Consider the following 18,871-nt stretch of genomic DNA (forward strand, 5'->3'; position numbering starts at 1 on the left):
CTGATTTCCTGTGGACTCACTTAACACCAAAATAAGCACAGAATGCTTGTGAAATATTAAACAACTCAAAGTCAGATTTGCTTATAATTAATAAACTACTTTAATCTGTAAAATTACTGCTCAATTCTCAGTAGGAACAAGAGCACACAACTTAGATATCTATTTAAACTGAATTCACGTTGGAAATAGGTTTTATAAGTTAAAATAATTTAATTGGAGAGATATTTTTCTAACAGAGAAACATGCAAGACATGCATATATATTGAATAATGAGGAAAATAATGTGTTCACCTGAAAGGCAAAATTTCTCTATGAAAAAATTTAATTTTCAATCAAGAATATGAATACATATATTAAGCACTGGTTTTAATGAAAAAACTAGCTACAAATACACTAAGATCATATACATGACATGGAAAATTCAGCACAAACTCAATTAGAATTCTAATACATATTTTTTAATGCTAAAAGCAACTTATTTTGAATTCCCTAAGTATTTTATTTGTTAAAATTCCAATTATGTCCCAAATGCACATCTTTTGGCATTTCAGCTAAATGCTGTTAATTGTCAGCAAAATCTATTGACCACCAGCCTATTAGAGAATAGTGACCACTGTGCCCTCCGATGAGCTCTATTAGTAATAGCGATTCAAATGAACAAAGTTAACAAAGACATATATTGTGGCATGCCTAAAACCCATCCCATAGCAACATTATGCACTCTGGCCCTTAAGGAAATACCGTCACTGGAAAGAATTTTTCTAGGTGAATAAGGCAAAAGTCATATGAGAATATAAACATAAACATGACTTTAGTGTTCTTTAAAACTCCAATTTGATAAAATGTACTGGAAAAGATTTAAAATTTATCCCTACAGTAATAGTTTCATTATCAATGAATATACATTTGAAATGATTCAACACAGCTTGTTTTTACTTGGTAAAGGAGAAAAATGCCTATATATAACATTTAAACATTTTTGTGTTTTCATGTCTATGCAAGCAAGGTATAATGTCAATTCTTTCTAGGAAACGTAACGTAAGCCTTATTAATAACATCATTAAATAAACAAAAATTAAATACTAAATTTAACTACATATTAAATAGACACTAATGAGATTGAATATGATCTATTGAATAATTTTTCTGAAGTTATGGTCAACCATTTTGTAACAAGAAATATTGGATTTCTATAATTACTGGCTGCCAACTGGAAGTAAAACAAACAAAAAAAGATTTTCCAATTAACTGTAAACTTTATAATTTTAAAAGTTAAAAGAATTTTTAGAATCATGTGTATCTATAATGGATTGTAAAAACAAAAAGCAGTACATAAAGGCATAAAGGCCTGATTTTAAAAATGGATAATTTAACCGCACTTTAAATAAGGCGTGGAAGTCAGGGCTATATGTAAACCTGTACCTAAGTAGCCAATATACTAGAAATCATGTTTTTCTCTTGTAGGTGGAAACCTCTTCTAACCCCCTCAACTCTTTCCTCTATTTGAATTCTTTCCAAATGGAGATCCGCCAGATTAGCTGTGGATTAATGGTGAAAACAGCATGCTCACCTCCTCAGGCACTAAAGTGCATCTTTTGCTTAAAACTTACTCAGGAGCCAATTAAAAGAAGAAAAAAAAAGCCACTTCTGCTCTCCTCAATTCCTTAACCCCCTGTGGGTGGTACTGACTATATTTGGGGATCTGCTGATCTATGTGAAGCCTTACAACCTATCTTTTAAGAGATGATTCTCCCTTCTCACTATGGAATTTTGAGGACGCCTTGAAGACAGGTAAAGAAGAAAGAACTAGTTGCAATCATTCAGAGGAATATATGTAAATGGACATGACAGTGATGGAATGATTTCAATTTTGACCTGTGAGTAGACTAGCAGAAACTATAATGTTTGAGAAGAAAGGGTCTTCTGGAAATGTTATAAAGTCTGTCCTTACTTGTTAGAAATTTAGTGGTATTAGTAAAAACCTATGCTAGGAAACCTAGGATATATGATAACTATTAAGTGAAAAAAGAGACCTGGTGGCACAAATGGTTAAGCGCTCAGCTGCTAACCGAAAGGTTCTAGGTTTGAACCCACCCAGCTCCTTCATGGGTGAAAGAAATGGTATCTGCTTCCATAAAGATTATAGCCATGTCTACTCTGTGACATGGGGTCGCTGAGTCAAAAATGACTGCATGGCACTAACAATTAAGTGAAACTAAGGTTAAAGTAAAAAGTATTGGGAAATCAGGGTTTTTTTTAATTTCTTTATAGATCATCTTTCCTTTGTTCAATTTTCCTTTTCATCCTTTGTAAAAAAGAATGTTAATTGTTACTACAGATAAAGCATTACATATGTGTAAAACATTAAGAAAGGGCCATATATAAACTAAACTACTTGCAAGTTAGGAAGATAATTTTACTTGATGAAAAATCATAATTTTAATATTGGTTACTCTTTTATTTAAATTTTAATGTATAGCTTCAAATAGAATTAACTTTTGATGATGGTATTACTAAATTTTAATCTGTCTACATTATACATCTCTCACTCTTCAATATATGAAGTTAATGCAATGCTTTGCCAAGCATGTAACCGACTGAATTTTAAAAATGGATTAGACTATGTTATTCAGAGGATGCAAACTAGTAAAAGTTACAGGTTGGAAAAATCATACTCAAACTTATAAAAGAATTTCTATATTCATTAGTCTAAATTAGAATAATAAATTTCCAATATCACAAATTTATTAATGGAAAATTAAGAAGCATAAAGCACAACATGTATGTTTGACAGTCTATATTGCACTTTATGTTCTGTATTTACTGGCAAATAATACTGCATTCCTATCTCAGATAGATAGAACATTTATAGATTAATTATTGAAATCCAAATTTGTAATACAATGACATATAACGCATACAGTTCAAAATTAATTTGAGGGTTCCTTGCTAATTTAATTAACTTATATATATACATATATATGGTAAATTAAATTATATATATATGTGTACATATATATGTATATACATATGTGTATATATATACTACTAGAGAAGGGAATCTCACTATTGAAGTATGACTGTAATTTGAAGCTAGGGAAAAAATAGAGAACTATTCTTAAAAAAAAAAAAAAAAAACTTTTCATTGTGACACATTCAATATAGAAACTAGTAAAAAATGATTTCTATTACTGAATTACCCAAGTAGATTTCCAGGCAGTGTCTATTATAGAAGTGTGCTATTTTCCCCATCAAATGCTTCTATTGAAAGCAAGTTTGGCTTCTCAACAGCATGTTAGATATACACATCAACAACTAAAATAAAAAAGGTAAGTCTACTTCTAACTGAATTTAAGATTAGAAAATGAATTATTTTGCTTTAAAATAACTCAGCTTGCCTCAAGTAACCTCATTAAAACATAGGAATAAAACATCTCATGATGATGTATTAAGAATGCATACCTTCATTCTTCCAAAAATCAGAGCCATATCTGTTATTCAAAAGAATAAGCCTTATCTTTTTCAAAACAGAATAAAATAAACGTCATCCATCATGAACACGTACATTGTAATGCTATCTATTTTAATATTAAAACACCACATAACCTCTCAGATATAAAAGCACTGAACCTGTTGGGCATTTTAGCTATCTTCTTGGAATTCATAAAAAACCATTTTAAATGATCATGAGGAAATGAAAAGAATGAAGCACTTCAGAACTGTGAAACAAACACAAATATCCAGGTAATTTCCCTTTCCTCTCTCTTATTTTCCTTCCTGTTGGCATCGTGATATTTTACCCTGCTTTAAAAAGTAATAATATTACTTCATGGAAAAGATCAGTGCAACAGAATTCACATCATATCTGAAAAAATGATGTCAAAAATTTTATTTCAAATATTTGAATTGTAAAATCCAAATTGGATTCATATGCATAAATAACAACAATAAATTATGACACAAGATCTTATCCTATTCTAGATAGTAAAATTCAAAAGGTGACACCTTATAGTATATTTAGAAGAGAAGAAAAATGCTATTAGAGCTGCTTTCAAACATAAGGACAGTTCTGACATTTTCATACACTGACCCTTCTAAAATTTAATATTCTCCATTTTGGAAAAAAATAAAATCTAAAAGTATAGTCTTGTTTCCAACCAAAGCCTAAAATCTCTTCCAGTCTAGCTGCATTTTAATTTCCAGAAAATCCCACATCAAAGGTATTTACCTAGAATTCTGGATAAAGGCTACACTGTACTATATTTTTTGTTTATTGAGATAATTAGATCTGACATAGATATATGTATCTTTAGTCTGAAGGAGAATACAGTCAAATTTCATTATGGTGATTTTGCTTATTAAAAAAAAGTACTCTAGAAGAATGCGTTCACACTTGAATTTCAAATGAAGTGAAAATAATGTCACTTTTTAATCTTCATGAATTGTCAAAAGCCTGAGGAAATGGCAAGTACGCTGGAAGACATGTAGTCATTATCTTTAAGCAGTTTTAATTATTTAAATGCTGAGGGCATAAATATAACTTTAAAAAATTTTTTTTTCACACCCCCCAAAAATGGCATATGCTTATATACACAGTATATAAGTGAGTTATCTCTGTTTTTAATAACTTCCAGTAACAAACTAAACCTTAATAACTTCAAGTAACAATCTATTTAAACAAGAGGAAAAGAGAAAAAAGAAAATCTTCAAATCATTCTTTTTAGAATATTAGGATACTATTAAATAAAAAGTACAGTTTAATTAAAACTGAATAAGTAAGCATATATATTTTTTAAAGACAAGGCTATTCCTTAACACTGAAATGAGAAAAACTGCCTGACATTGTGCTCCTCACCTCATCTATCTGAGGTTCCTGAGCCTGTGCAGCCTTGGGCGCTGAAGAGTCACAGTCTGGACTGTAATGCTCACAGTAGTCATACGCTGCTTTGGGGTCACCTGAGATCAACAACTGCTGGATGTCCCCCTGCAAGAAACAAACATGGATGTGGTCAGCATATCCAAATACACATGTACCTAGAGCAAACTTTACCTGACAATATGTAGTTTATGTTTAAATACGTAAAGGAAAAAAAACTAACTTATAGTTCAATGTTAAGAATAGTCTAATAAGACTAAGAAACTCACACATATTTTGAAAATTACCTGTTAATTTTAAGCTGTTATTCTATGTTCTTTTGTGGTTCGAAAAATCTACACTATATGCATGCGTTTGTTAAAACTCAATTCCATGCATTCACAGCTTACTGTGGATCGAACAGGACAAATAAAATTTAAGAAATTGGTTTGGGAAAAAACTAAATAAACTTTTAAAAGTATAAATATATAGACAGTAATGTTATTCCAATATTAAGTAACTGAAGAGGCACAATTAACTTAAACTGAATTATTACTGTTAGGCAAATTCATGTGAGGATTTTTAAGAAAAAATATAGATTCATTTATTATATTCTGTTAGAGGAATCAGTAACAAAAGTGAAAATTCCTAACTACAAAGATGAATGATAAATGCAGAGAACCAGAAAAAAGAAAAGTATAAGTAAAAAAGTATGGGTTTTGTGCATTTTTATTAAGAAAAAATGGAGCATCTAAGCATCTGAAAACCTCACTTATTTAGAAATTTGTATGATTTTAATACAAAGACAAAGATTAGAAATATTTAATAATACAATTTTCTTAAGAATTTTACTTCCAAGTGCTTCTGGAAACTGTAAACAAGGGGACAATTCTAATATTCTGCTCTTGAGGCAATATGACTGTTTCCACATGGGAAACATGATATATGTTCAAAATGAAACTAGTCTGATATAAATCTGGTCATCGTCTTATTAATTGAGAATTACACCCAGGCCCTGAGGAATGTCTGTACTGATACTCATTTGACTTGGAGATTCAGATCCCCCTAAGTTTGAGCACATAAGTCTGATTCACAAAAGATCTCCTGACTCCATTTTGAATAATTTCTAAGTACTTCCAGCTATCTATAAATCCTATCAACAGGAATTGTTCAGGGCCTACAGGAAAATATAGGTATAAACTGTAAAATCTCTAAAATTGAGTACTAGGAAAGGATCCATAACACATTTATACCACAGCATTTATTTATTCATCGACAAATTTTACTGAGAAATTATTATACACAAAGCATTGAACATAGTACTGTGGAAGTAAAAACAAATTTGATGTAATCCTTGCCCTTGGAGAGTGCAATCCAGTGGTTAGGAATATTTAAGCTTTAATAAAAGGCAAAATAAAATACGTAACTTGAAAAAGACACAAGCAAAGTGCTATGAGAAGTGCAACAAAAGGAGTATAAACGATTTAATTCTAGCAGCAATCTTTTATTATATACTTGTGAGGTGGGTGATTATTTTTATTTGCATTGTTCTTTCTTCTTTCTAAAAGTCACTTTTCATTCTTATCGTTAGAGTCAGCATTTATTCACATGGATCATAAATTACTATATCCATTCCTACATTCTCTTCTTAAAAAAAAACCTTACTGATATAATTTACATATCATAAAATTCACTGTTTTCATGTTGGCTTTTAGTACATTTCACAGAGTTGTAAAACTATCACCACTATCTAATTTCAGAAAATTTTCATCACCACAAAAAGAAACCCCATAACTACTGGCAGTCACTTCCCTTCCCCAGCCTCTACAACCACCAATCTGTGTTTGGTTTCTATGGATTTGCCTATTCTGGATATTTAAAATCAATGATACCACATGGTACCATACAATGTGTAGCCTTTTTTGACTAGCTTCTTTCACATGTTGTTAGTTGCTGTTGAGTTGGTCTCCTACTCATGGCGACCCCACGCACAATGGAAACAAACACTGTCCGGACCTGCATCATCTCCATGTTTGATTGCAGATCGGACTGTTGTGATCTACAGGGTTCCCTAGCTGATTTTCGGCAGTAGATTATCAGGCCTTTCTGCCTAGTCTGTCTTAGTCTGAAACCTCCACCAAAACCTGTTCAGCATCAGAGCAATACACACTCTACCACTGAGAGACAGGTGGTGGCTGCATAGGAGGTACACTAGCTGGGAATCAAACCCAAGTCTCTACTTAGCATAAAGTTTTTATAGTCATCCAAGTTGAAGCATGAATCAGTACTTCATTCCTTTTTTTTTTCCTTTTATTCTTGTACTTTAAGTGAAAGTTTACAATTCAAGTTAGTCTCCCATACAAAAATTTATACATATATTGTTTTCTGACCCTACCTGCTCTCCCTATACTGTGACAGCACACTCTTCTTTTCCACCCTGGATTTCCCATGTCCATTCAACCAGCTCCTGACCCTCTCTGCCTTCTCATCTCACCTCCGGACGAGAGCTGCTCATATAATCTCATGTATCTACCTCAGCTAAGAAGCACACTCTTCACAAGTATCATTTTATGTCCCATAGTCCAGTCTAATCCTTGTCTGAAGAGTTGGCCTGGGGAATGGTTTCAGTTTTGGGCTAACGGAGAGCCTGGGAGTCACACCTTCCAGGGTCCCTCCAGTCTCAATCAAACGATTAAGTCTGGTCTTTTAACTAGAATTTGAGTTCTGCACCCCACTTTTCTCCTGCTCCATCAAGGACTCTCTGTTGTGTTCCCTGTCAGGGTGGTCATTGGTGGTAGCCGGGCACCATCTAGTTCTTCTGGTCTCAAGCTGATGAAGGCTTTGGTTTATGTGGCCCTTTCTGTCTCTTGGGCTAATACTTTCATTGTGTCCATGATGTTATTCATTCTCCTTTGCTCCACATGGGTGGGGACCAATAGATGCATCTTAGATGGCCAGTCACTAACTTTTAAGATCCCAGACACCACTCACCAAAGTGGAATGCTGAATATTTTCTTAAAAAACTTTATTATACCAATTGACCTAGATGTCCCCTAAAGCAAGGTCCCCAGACCCCCACCCCTGCTACTCTGTCCCTTGAGGTGTTTGGTTGTATTCAGGAAATTTCTCAGCTTTGGTTTAGTCCAGTTGTGCTGACTTCCCCTGTAGTGTGTGCTGTCCTTCCCTTCATCAAAGATAATTCCTGTCTACTTTCTACTTAGCCAGTAACCCTTTCCCCCTCCCTCTCCACCCTCGTAACCATCAAAGAATGTTGCCTTCTGTGTTTAAACTTTCTCTTGAGTTTTTATAATAGTGGTCTTATACAATATTTGTCCTTTTGCGACTGACTGAGTTCTCTCATCATAACACCTTCCAGATTCCTCCATGTTATAAGATGTTTCACAGATTCATTGTTGTTCTTTATCATTTTGTAGTATTCCATTGTGTGAATATACCATAATTTGTTTATCCATTTGTTCATTGACGGGCACCTAGGTTGTTTCCATCTTTTTACTATTGTGAAAAGTGCTACGATGAACATGGGTATGCATAGATCTATTCATGTGACAGCTCTTAATTCTCTAGGATATATTCCAAGGAGTGGGATTGCTGGAGCATATGTTACTTCTATTTCTAGTTTTTTAAGGAAGTGCCAAATTGATTTCCAAAGTAGTTGTACCATTTTACATTCCCAACAACAGTTTCTAAGTGTTCCAGCCTCTTCACAATCTCTCCAAAATTTATTATTTTGTGTTTTTTGCATAATGATAGCCTTGTTGGGGTAAGATGGTATCTCCTTGTAGTTTTGATTTGCATTTCTCTAAGGGCTAATGATCGTGAACATTTCCTCATGTTTCTGTTAGCCACCTGAATGTCTTCTTTGGCAAAGTGCCTGTTCATATCCTTTGTCCATTTTTTAACTGGGTTATTTCTCCTTTTGTTGCTGAGGTTTTGCAGTATCTTGTAGATTTTAAAGATTAGACGCTGATTGGATTTGTCATAGCCAAAAATTTTTTTCCAGTCTGTAGGTTGTCTTTTCACCTTTTTGTTGAAGTCTTTTGATGAGCATAAGTGTTTGATTTTTTAGGAGCTCCCAGTTATCTAGTGTCTCTTCTGGTGTTTATGCATTGTTACTTATGGTTTGTATTCTGTTTATGCCATACACTAGCATTGTACCTATTTTTTCTTCCATGATCTTTATCATTTTCAATTTTATATTTAGGTCTTTCATCCATTTTGAGTTAGTTTTTGTACATGGTGTGAAGTATGGGTCTTGTTTCATTTTTCTGCAGATGGATATCCAGTTATGCCAGCACCACTTGTTAAAGAGACTGTCTTTTCTCCAATTAATGGACTTCGGGCCTTTATCAAATATCAGCTGCTCATAGGTGGATGAATTTACGTCTGCATTCTCAAATTTGTTCCACTGGTCTATGTATCTGTTGTACCAGTACCAGGCTGTTTTGAATACCATGGAAGTATAATAGGTTCTAAAATCAGGTAGTGTGAGGCCTCCCACTTTGTTCTTCTTCAGTAATGCTTTACTTATCTGGGGCCTCTTCCCTTTCCATATGAAGTTGGATTTGTTTCTCCATCTCACTAAAAACTGCCGTTGGAATTTGGATCAGAATTGCATTGTATCTGTAGACTGCTTTGGGTAGAACTGACATTTTCAAAATGTTGAGTCTTCCTATCCATGAGCAAGATATGTTTTTCCACTTACACAGCTCTCTTTTGGTTTCGTGCAGTAGTGTCTTGTAGTTTTCATTGTATAGGTCTTTTATATCTCTGGTTAGATTTATTCCTAAGTATTTTATCTTCTTGGGGGCTATTGTAAATGGTATTGATTTGGTAATTTCCTCTTCAAGGCTCTCTTTGTTGGTGTAGAGGAATGCAACTGATTTTTGTATGTTTATCTTGTATCCTGATATTTTGCTGAAATCTTCTATTAGTTCCAGTAGTTTTCTTGTGAATTCTTTGGGGTTTTCTGTGTATAAGATCGTATCATCTGCAAATAAAAATACTTTTACTTCTTCCCTACCAATTTGGATGCCCTTTATTTCTTTTTCTAGCCTAATTGCTCTGGCTAGGACCTCCAGCACAATGTTGAACAAGAGTAGTGATAAAGGGTGTCTTTGTCTGGTTCCTGTTCTCAAGGGGAATGTTTTCAAACTCTCTCCATTTGGGATGATGTTGACTGTTGGCTTTGTATAAACGCCCTTAATTATGCTGAGGAATTTCCCTTCTATTCCTATTTTGCTAAGAGCTTTTATCATGAAAGGGGGTTGGACTTTGTCAAATGCCTTTTCTGCATCGATTGATAAGATCATATGGTTCTTCTCTTTTGTTTTATTTATGTGATGGATTACATTGATTGTTTTTCCAGTGTTGAACCATCCCTGCATACCTGGTATAAATCCCACTTGATCATGATGAATTGATTTTTGATACATTGTTGAATTCTGTTGGCTAGAATTTTGTTGAGAATTTTTGTGTCAGCGTTCATGAGGGATACTGGTCTGTAATTTTCTTTTTTTGTGGTGCTTTTACCCAGTTTTGGTATCAGGGTTATGCTGGCCTCATAGAATAAGTTTGGTAGTATTCCATCCTTTTCTATGCTCTGAAATACCTTTAGTAGTAGTGGTGTTAACTCTTCTCTGAAAGTTTGGTAGAATTCTCCAGTGAAACCATCTGGGCCAGGGTTTTTTGTTTTTTTTGTTTTTTTTTGTTGGGAGTTTTTTAATTACCTTTTCAATCTCTTCTTTTGTTATAGGTTTATTTAGTTGTTCTACCTCTAATTGTGTTAGTTTATGTAGGTAGCGAGTTGCTAGAAATTTATCCATGTCCTCTAGGTTTTCAGATTTGTTACAGTACAATTTTTCATAGTATTCTGATTCTTGTAATTTCAGTTGAGTCTGTTGTGATATCACCCACCTAATTTCTTATACAGGTTATTTGCTTCCTCTCCTGTTTTCCTTTTGTCACCTTGGCCAATGGTATACAAATTTTGTTTATCTTTTCAAAGAACAAGCTTTTGGTCTTGTTAACTCATTCAATTGTTTTTCTATTCTCCATTTCATTTAATTCTGCTCTAATTCTTATATTTCCTTTCTCTTGGCGTCCTAGGGTTTCTTTTGCTGCTCTCTTTCTACTTGTTCCAGTTGTAGGGTTAATGTTTTGATTTTCGCCCTTTCTTCTTTTTGGATGTGTGCATTTATTGCTATAAACTGACCTCTGAGCACTGCTTTTGCTGTGTCGCGAAGGTTCTTGTAGGATGTGTTTTCATTCTCGTTTGATTCTATGAATTTCTTTATTCCATCCTTAAATTCTTCTATAACCCAGTAGTTTTTGAGCAAGGTGTTGTTCAGTTTCCACGTGTTTGATTTTTTTTCCTTGTTTTTTCTGTTATTGATTTCCACTTTTATGGCTTTATGGTCAGAAAAGATGCTTTGTAATATTTCAATGCTTTGGATTCTGTTAAGGCTTGCTTCGTTGTCTAGTATGTGGTCTAATCTGAAGAATGTTCCATGTGCATTGGAAAACAAAGTATACTTAGCTGCTGTTGGGTGTAGTGTTCGGTATATGTCCATGAGATCAAGTTGGTTGATTGTAACATTTAGATCTTCCGTGTCATCATTGAGCTTCTTTCTGGATGTTCTGTTCTTCACTGATAGTGGAGTGCTGAAGTCTCCTACTATTATTGTGGAGCTATCTATCGCTCTTTCCAATGCTGTTAGAGTTTGTTTTACGTATTTTAGAGCCCTGTCATTAGGTGCATAAATATTTATTATAGTTATGTGCTCCTGGTTTATTGACTCTTTAATCATTATATAGTGTCCTTCTTTATTCTTTGTGGTGGATTTTACTTTAAAGTCTATTTTGTCAGAGATTAATATTGCCACTCCTTCTCTTTTGTGAGCATTGTTTGCTTGATATTTTTTTTTAATCCTTTGAGATTTAGCCTGTTTGTGTCTTTAAGGTGCATCTCTTTTAGGCAGCATATAGACGGATCATGGGATCAGGTTTTTTTATACAATCTGCCACTCTCTGTCCTTTATTGGTGCATTTAGTCCATTTACATTCAGTGTAATTATTGATAGGTATGAGTTTAATACTGTCATTCTGATGTCTTTTTTTTGTGTTGTTGACAGTTTTTTTGTTCTATTTAATCTTCTGTGCTGTCATTTTTCTTTATGTATTTTCTTTTATCTTTTTCATTGTTGTTGATTTTGTATTTGCTGAGCCTTTACATTTTTCTTGTTTTTTATTTTGATGGGGAGGATTGTTAGTTTCCTTTATGGTTACCTTAATATTTACTCTTATTTTCTTAAGTTTAAACCAGTCTTTTATTTCTTTATATTGCCTTGACTTCCTCTCCATATGAAAATCTATAGCTACATTTATTATTCCCTCTTTTTTTATTTTAATGTTGTCATCTTTTACAAATTGATATCTCTGTTTCCCTATTTTCAGAGTTTTAGCTTTGATTCATTTTTGTGACTTCCCTATCTGAGTCGATATCTGGTTGCTCTGTCACATGTTGTAGTTTTGAGTTGTTATCTGATGTTATTGATTTTCTAACTGGAGGATTTCCTTTAGTATTTCTTGTAATTTTGGTTTACATTTTGCAAATTCCCTAAACTTCTGTTTATCTGGAAATGCCCTAATTTCACCATCATATTTGAGAAACCGTTTTGCTGATATATAACTCTTGGCTGGCATTTTTTTTCCTTCATGCCTTTATATATGTCATCCCATTGCCTTCTTGCCTTCATGGTTTCTGCTGAGTAGTTCAAGCTTATTCTTACTGACTCTCCTTTGTAGGTGACTTTTCGTTTATCCCTAGCCACTCTTAAAATTCTCTCATCTTTGGTTTTGGCAAATTTGATTATATGTCTTGGTGACTTTCTTTTGGGATCTACCTTATGTGGTGTTCGATGAGCATCTTGGATAGATATCTTGTCATCTTTCATGATATCAGGGAAGTTTTCTGTCAACAAATCTTCAACAATTCTCTCTGTATTTTCTGTTATCCCCCCACCCCCCGTTCTGGTACTCCAATCACTCGTAAGTTATTTCTCTTGATAAAGTCCCACATAACTCTTAGAGTTTCTTCATTTTTTAAAATTCCTTTATCTGATTTTTCCTCAAATAAGTTGTTGTCAAGTGCTTTATCTTCAGTCTCACTAATTCTGACTTTCATTGCCTCAATTCTGCTCCTATGACTTTTTATTGAGTTGTTTAATTCTGAAATTTTATTGTTAATCTTCTAGATTTCTGATTGCTGTCTCTCTATGGATTCTTGCAGCCTATTAAATTTGTCATTATGCTCTTGAATAACCTTTTAAAGTTCCGCTACTGTTCTGTCTGTATGTTCTTTGGCTTTCTCTGTGTTTTGTAAAATTTCCTTCCTAATTTCTTGAAGAGTTCTGTATATTTATCTTTTGTATTCTGGCTCTGGTAATTCCAAGAAATTCTCTTCCTCCAGAAAATTTACTGATTCTTTATTTTGGCAGCTTGCTGAAGCCATCATGGTCTGCCTCTTTTGATATTGACTGTTGTCTCCAAGCCATTAATAAGTTATTGTAATTTTTTTATTTTATATTTGCTTACTGTGTCCTAGCTTCTTGTTTTGTTTTGTTTTGATATGACCAAACAGGCTGCTTCTGTGCACTAGTTTGATTATTGTTGCCTTTGAGGCTCTAACATCCTGTCACCGAGTAGTTAGATCTGTTACTAAGTATGTGAGCCAAGGAATCCATTAAATTTTCTTGTATGGATTCAGGTCAGGTGTCAAGGTAGTCAGTCACCAAGTGTGTGGTGTAAGCTCTCACCTACAGACCTAGAGAGGCATGGGTGATTGGTGTAGGCACAGGTATCTGGCTGCAGTAGGGTGTCACGTGCTGAGCAAGGCAGGGGGCTGACAGCTGCCCCTGAGTGTCTGAAAGGAAAGTGTGTCCCCAGTCCCTGGAGTGAGTAGGTAGGTGAGTTTTGCAGCCAGACTATGAGCACCCTATGCTGTTGGCTGTAAAGACTGGGGGCACCACTTATTCTTGAACCCCTGTCATAGGTGGCTAGGTGGTGTGGGTGGAGCTACCAGTCCTCAAGCCCCTGATGTGGGCAGGTAACGAGCCTGCTTAATGGACAGAACACTGTCAAATGTCACAAACCTTCCACTTCACAGCTGAAACAGTTTCAGTTAGAGTTCAGGTATTTACCCTGTTGTACTGTGGTAGTGAGGGCTTACGCTGTTGAAATGGGTCCACACAAGTCTATGCAGGGGTGAAAGGCATTCAAAGACTGCAGAACCCTTATGCCTGTGCTTAGGCAGAAGAGCTGTGCCAACCCTGAGGGGGCTTAGGGGAGCGGGTAGCTTATTTTTTCCCTATTTGTTAATTTGTTCCCTCTCCAAGGCTGGGAGAATGACTCAGGGTGCTTTAAGGGTCCTACTTCCGGCCCAGGGGACTTATCAATTGCTGAAGCCAGCCGGGACCCAGTGCAGAACGGGGAGGGGGGAGGTAAATGAGAGAGAAGTTTTTCCCAAAAGGGGTGTTTTTTTTTTTAATCCCTGCGGTAGGCCACACGCAAGTACTTATCTTCAGCCACTTGAGTGCTGCTTTTCACTGGTTCTGGATGGCCTTGTAGACTCTGCCACTGGATCTCTCCTGATGTGGAAAATGTCTCCTGAGCGCCTGCTTGCCCGCCTCACTGCGCACCCTGAGCTGATCCAGGCTGAAGGGCCGCGGCTCCTGCCAGGTCAGGTCTGGCAACTGCTCGCTGCTTCTGAAACGTCTCTCCCTCCCCCTGCCACTCAGTCCAATTCCTCAACTTTGCCTTTGATGTTCAGAGCTCCTAGATAGTCATATACAATCAATTTACTTGTTTTTTCAGGTCTTTGTTGTAAGAGGGACATAAGAAGCATCTGACTACTCCACCATCTTGGCCCTGCCCCCAGTACTTCATTCCTTTTTATTGCCAACAAATATTCCTTTGTATGGATATTCCACCTTTTGTTTATCTAGCCATCAGTTGTTGGGGATTTGGGTTATTTCTGCTTACTAGCTATTGTGCTGTATCTTTTCTATATGTCTTATATCTTTTTTCTATATGTCATATCTTTTTTGTTACTTTATTCCTCAAGTACTGACTTCTTTTGTGTTAAACTGATTTTTTTTAGTGCACCATTTTTATTCTCTTGCAGTTTCTTTTACTATGATTTTTAGTTATTTTCTTAGTTGCTCAGCTTTTTTCAGATCAATACCAATTTTCAATACTATACAAAATTTCAATATTATGTAAAAATTTGCTCCTGTATGCTTCTATTTCCTCCCCTCTCCTTTGCTACTATTGTTATTCAAATTACATAAGTTCATCAACACAGTTTTATAATTACTGATTTCTTCAATCATATTTTAAACCAGATGAAAGAAGAAAAGTGCTACAAACAAAAAAAAATACACTGTCTTTTTTGTTTACCTACATAATTACATTTACTAGTCCCCTTTATATCTTTGTGTGGGTTTTACTTACTGTTCAGTAGTGTCCTTTCATTTCAGTCTGAAGAACTCCTTTTATATTTCTTGTAGAGCAGATTTACTAGTGACAATTCTGTTTTAGTTTATCTGGGAATGCCTTAACTTCTCCTTCATTTTGTGATGGATAGTTTTGTTTGATATAGAATTTTTGTTTGACAATCTTTTTCTTTTTTTTTTTTTTCCAGTACTTTAAATATGTCACCCCACTGTGTTCTGGTCTCCAAGGTATCTGATGAGAAATAAGCTTTTAATCTTAATTAGTATACCCTGTATAAGTCACTTATCTCTTGGTGCTTTGATGATTCTCTCTTTGGCTTTTGATTGATTGATTTATGATTTGTCTACGTGTGCATCACTTTAAGTTTACCCTATGTGGAGTTTTTTTTTGTTTGTTTGTTTGTCTTCAATGTGTAAATTCATGTGCTTCATCAAATTTGAGAGGTTTCTGGCAATTATTTCTTTGAATATTCTTTCTGCCCCTTTCTCTCCTCTCCTTCAAGTACTCTGATTATGTTTGATAGTATACTTGATGGTGTCCCACAGTTCTCTGAAGCTCTGTAAATTTTTCCTCATAGTCTTCTCTTTCTGTTATTCATACTGGATAATCTCAATTGATCTATCTCAAAGTTTACTGATTCCTTCTTCTCTCAGCTCAAATCTGCTATTAAGTTCCTTTAGTAAATTTTTCATTTCAGTTATTATACTTTTCAATTCCAGAATTTCTATTTGGTTTCTTGTTATAATTTTTCTCTTTACTGATTTTCTATATTAGATGAGAAATCATTCTTGTACTTTCTTATAGTTTCCTTTAGTTCTCTGAACATATTCATAATTGCTGATTCAAAGTCTTTGCCTAATAAGTTCCGTATCTGAGTTTCACAGGGACAGTTTCTAGAGATTGCTTCCCCCTTTTTTTTTGATACAGGTCATACTTTACTGTTTCTTTGCCTGTCTCAAATTTTTGTTGACAGTTGAATATTTTAAATAATATACTGTGACAATCATGGAAATCAGATATCCCACCCAATAACTGTTGTTTCTGTTTTTTGTTGTTGTAGTGTTGCTGCTCTTTATTTGTTTAGTGACTCTCCTGAAGTAATTCTCTAAATCCGTGTGCTTTATTGCCTTTGGCCACTGAGGTCTGTGCTTAGTTAGCTTTGTGATCAGCAAATGACTGGACACAGACTTCCTTAAATACTTTGAACCAAGAGGCTTTTGTCTGTATTGGAGCATTACTTCAACACTTCAACAGTTTACAACTCTGCCTTAGCCTTCATTTCTTGCTGTGCAGAGTCTCAAAGTCAGCCAGACATAAGAGATTAGGATCTTCTCAGGTCTTTCCTGGACATGTACAGAGGTCTTCTAGATTCCCAGAAATATATTGGAGCTTTCCAGAGACCACAATGGACATTTCTAAGCTGTTCCTTTTTTGTATTTTTGTACACCTCTTGTTTGCCCCATATCCTGACTTTTAAATGAATATTGCTGATCAAATGCTAAATATGTTCATCTAGAATGTCTCATTATCACCAGAAAAAAATGATTAAAATTAAAATGTCAAAAATCCATCCATCAATAAAAATTTCACTGATATGAAATATTGCAATACTCAGTCATTTTTGTGATAGATTTTGTTGAATTCAAATTTCTCTACTCATCTCTCAGATTTTGTTACATTTCTTCAAGTTATTTAGTCATGTCATTCAATCATTCATCCATTCATTCAAAAAGTGCTTAAAAAGCACAGCTCATATGGTAATATGTTCAGAAACACCAAGAGAAAAAAGGAAGTACCTACTCTATTTTCCAGTTAAACATGAAATAAAGCAGAAGCAGCAAAATATCCATCCAGAGAATTATGAGTCTTATAATGCCCATACTATTTATAGTGTTTTCAAACTGAAAATATATGTATTTTATTTAACATGTCATGAAATAATATGCACAATTTATCATGCAAATTAAAATTTTCTGATATTTTCTCAGTAAATAAATAAGAACCTCTATTATTTGTCTTATGCCTACTAATTTTAAGCATGCTTAGAGAAAATTAATATAAATTCTCAACATTTATTGGTGACAATTCTCAAACACCAATTGATCAACTGAGAACAATAAATAGCCACATTTGAATTATTAGACATGAATAATCATAAATAACAAAGAGAAGTTAGAATGCACAATTCTTCATTCTGCTGTTTCAAAATGAAAATTTTGAGACATCATTTAATATTTGCAAATGTGTTCACTTAACAACCATGACTCTGAATTTTTCTAGTTTTGCCATTAACTACATGGAATTATGCAAGTCACTTCACCTAATTTATCATTTGTAAAATGAATACATTGAGAGATCATTTCTAAAGTCCTTCGTAGGACTAAAAATTCTGGAATTCTGTACTAAATTTTACAGAAAATATAATGAACCAAGTGAAGCTGCTGCTGAAACACACAAAAAAGTTGCCTATCATATACAAATGTTATTTTTTAAAGCATATTTTGAGAAAAATACTGAGAAGTTTCCTAAGTACTTACTATTCGACCAAGGGACCTGGCTGCGTTAAATGAAATCCTGCCAAGTTTTCCACTACAGATTCTTATTTCAGGTGTTTAATCAGCCATAAAATATAATACTGGCAAGAACCTGAAAAATTCAGTGAAAAACCCAAGGTACTATTTTCTCAGAAGGCATTTTACAGTGTTTTATGTTAATCATATGACATATGTGGTAAGACAGTCTGTAGATAAACAAAAGCATCCTGACAGGTTGAATGAACTGTAAATATTTAGATTCAATAGTGTCAAAAAAAATGTCCAAAGCTGGAAAAAGGTGAAGTTGCCAAGTGAGTTTGGCATTTGTAGCATACAAGTCATGAAAAAGGCATTCTCCTTCTCTAGAGATCTACAAAGCCAAGATTAAAGTAGATTAGATGCAATTACCTTGCCATAAAAGCCTTGTCAACTGGCTCTATACTATAGCGTTTGCCTATAGCACAATGAATCTAGAGGAGGAAAGTAAAGTTAATGCAAGAAAAGAATATAAAAACTATAGATTACGTTCTTCTGAATGTCACATGGATTGCAAAAGAATCATCACATTTTCAAGGAATAGCATTCTCTCCTTTCTAAACTAAAAAATAATGCACATGTGGTAAAATTTTTTGTTTTTATTTTTCTAGAATACACACATGTATGTATATACATGCATTTATTTATATGTATGTATATGCATGTAGTTATATATGTTTATACATGCATATATACATATTTATGTGTAGATGTGCATATCTATACATATACCCATACCATACCCATTGCTGTCGAGCCGATTCCAACTCATAGTGACCCTATAAGACAGAGTAGAACTGCCTCACAGGGTTTCCAAGGGGTGGCGGGTGGATTCAAACTGCCAACCTTTTGGTTAGCAGCCAACCTCTTAACTATTGCACCACCAGGGCTCCATATATACATATATATATTT

At 34.3% G+C, this 18,871-nt stretch overlaps 1 protein-coding gene across 1 annotated transcript in view; it reads right to left on the bottom strand.

Moving 5' to 3' along the window:
* COL11A1 (collagen type XI alpha 1 chain) overlaps window positions 1-18,871 on the bottom strand; it is a 235,940-nt gene that overhangs the window by 156,062 nt on the left and 61,007 nt on the right. The window contains exon 5 of the mRNA XM_004385738.2: window positions 4,856-4,984. Within this exon, the coding sequence (XP_004385795.1) occupies window positions 4,856-4,984 (129 nt within the window). The remainder of the gene's footprint in view (window positions 1-4,855; window positions 4,985-18,871) is intronic.

This window comes from Trichechus manatus, unplaced genomic scaffold (genome assembly GCF_000243295.1).
Source record: "Trichechus manatus latirostris isolate Lorelei unplaced genomic scaffold, TriManLat1.0 scaffold00144, whole genome shotgun sequence".
NCBI lineage: Eukaryota > Metazoa > Chordata > Mammalia > Sirenia > Trichechidae > Trichechus > Trichechus manatus.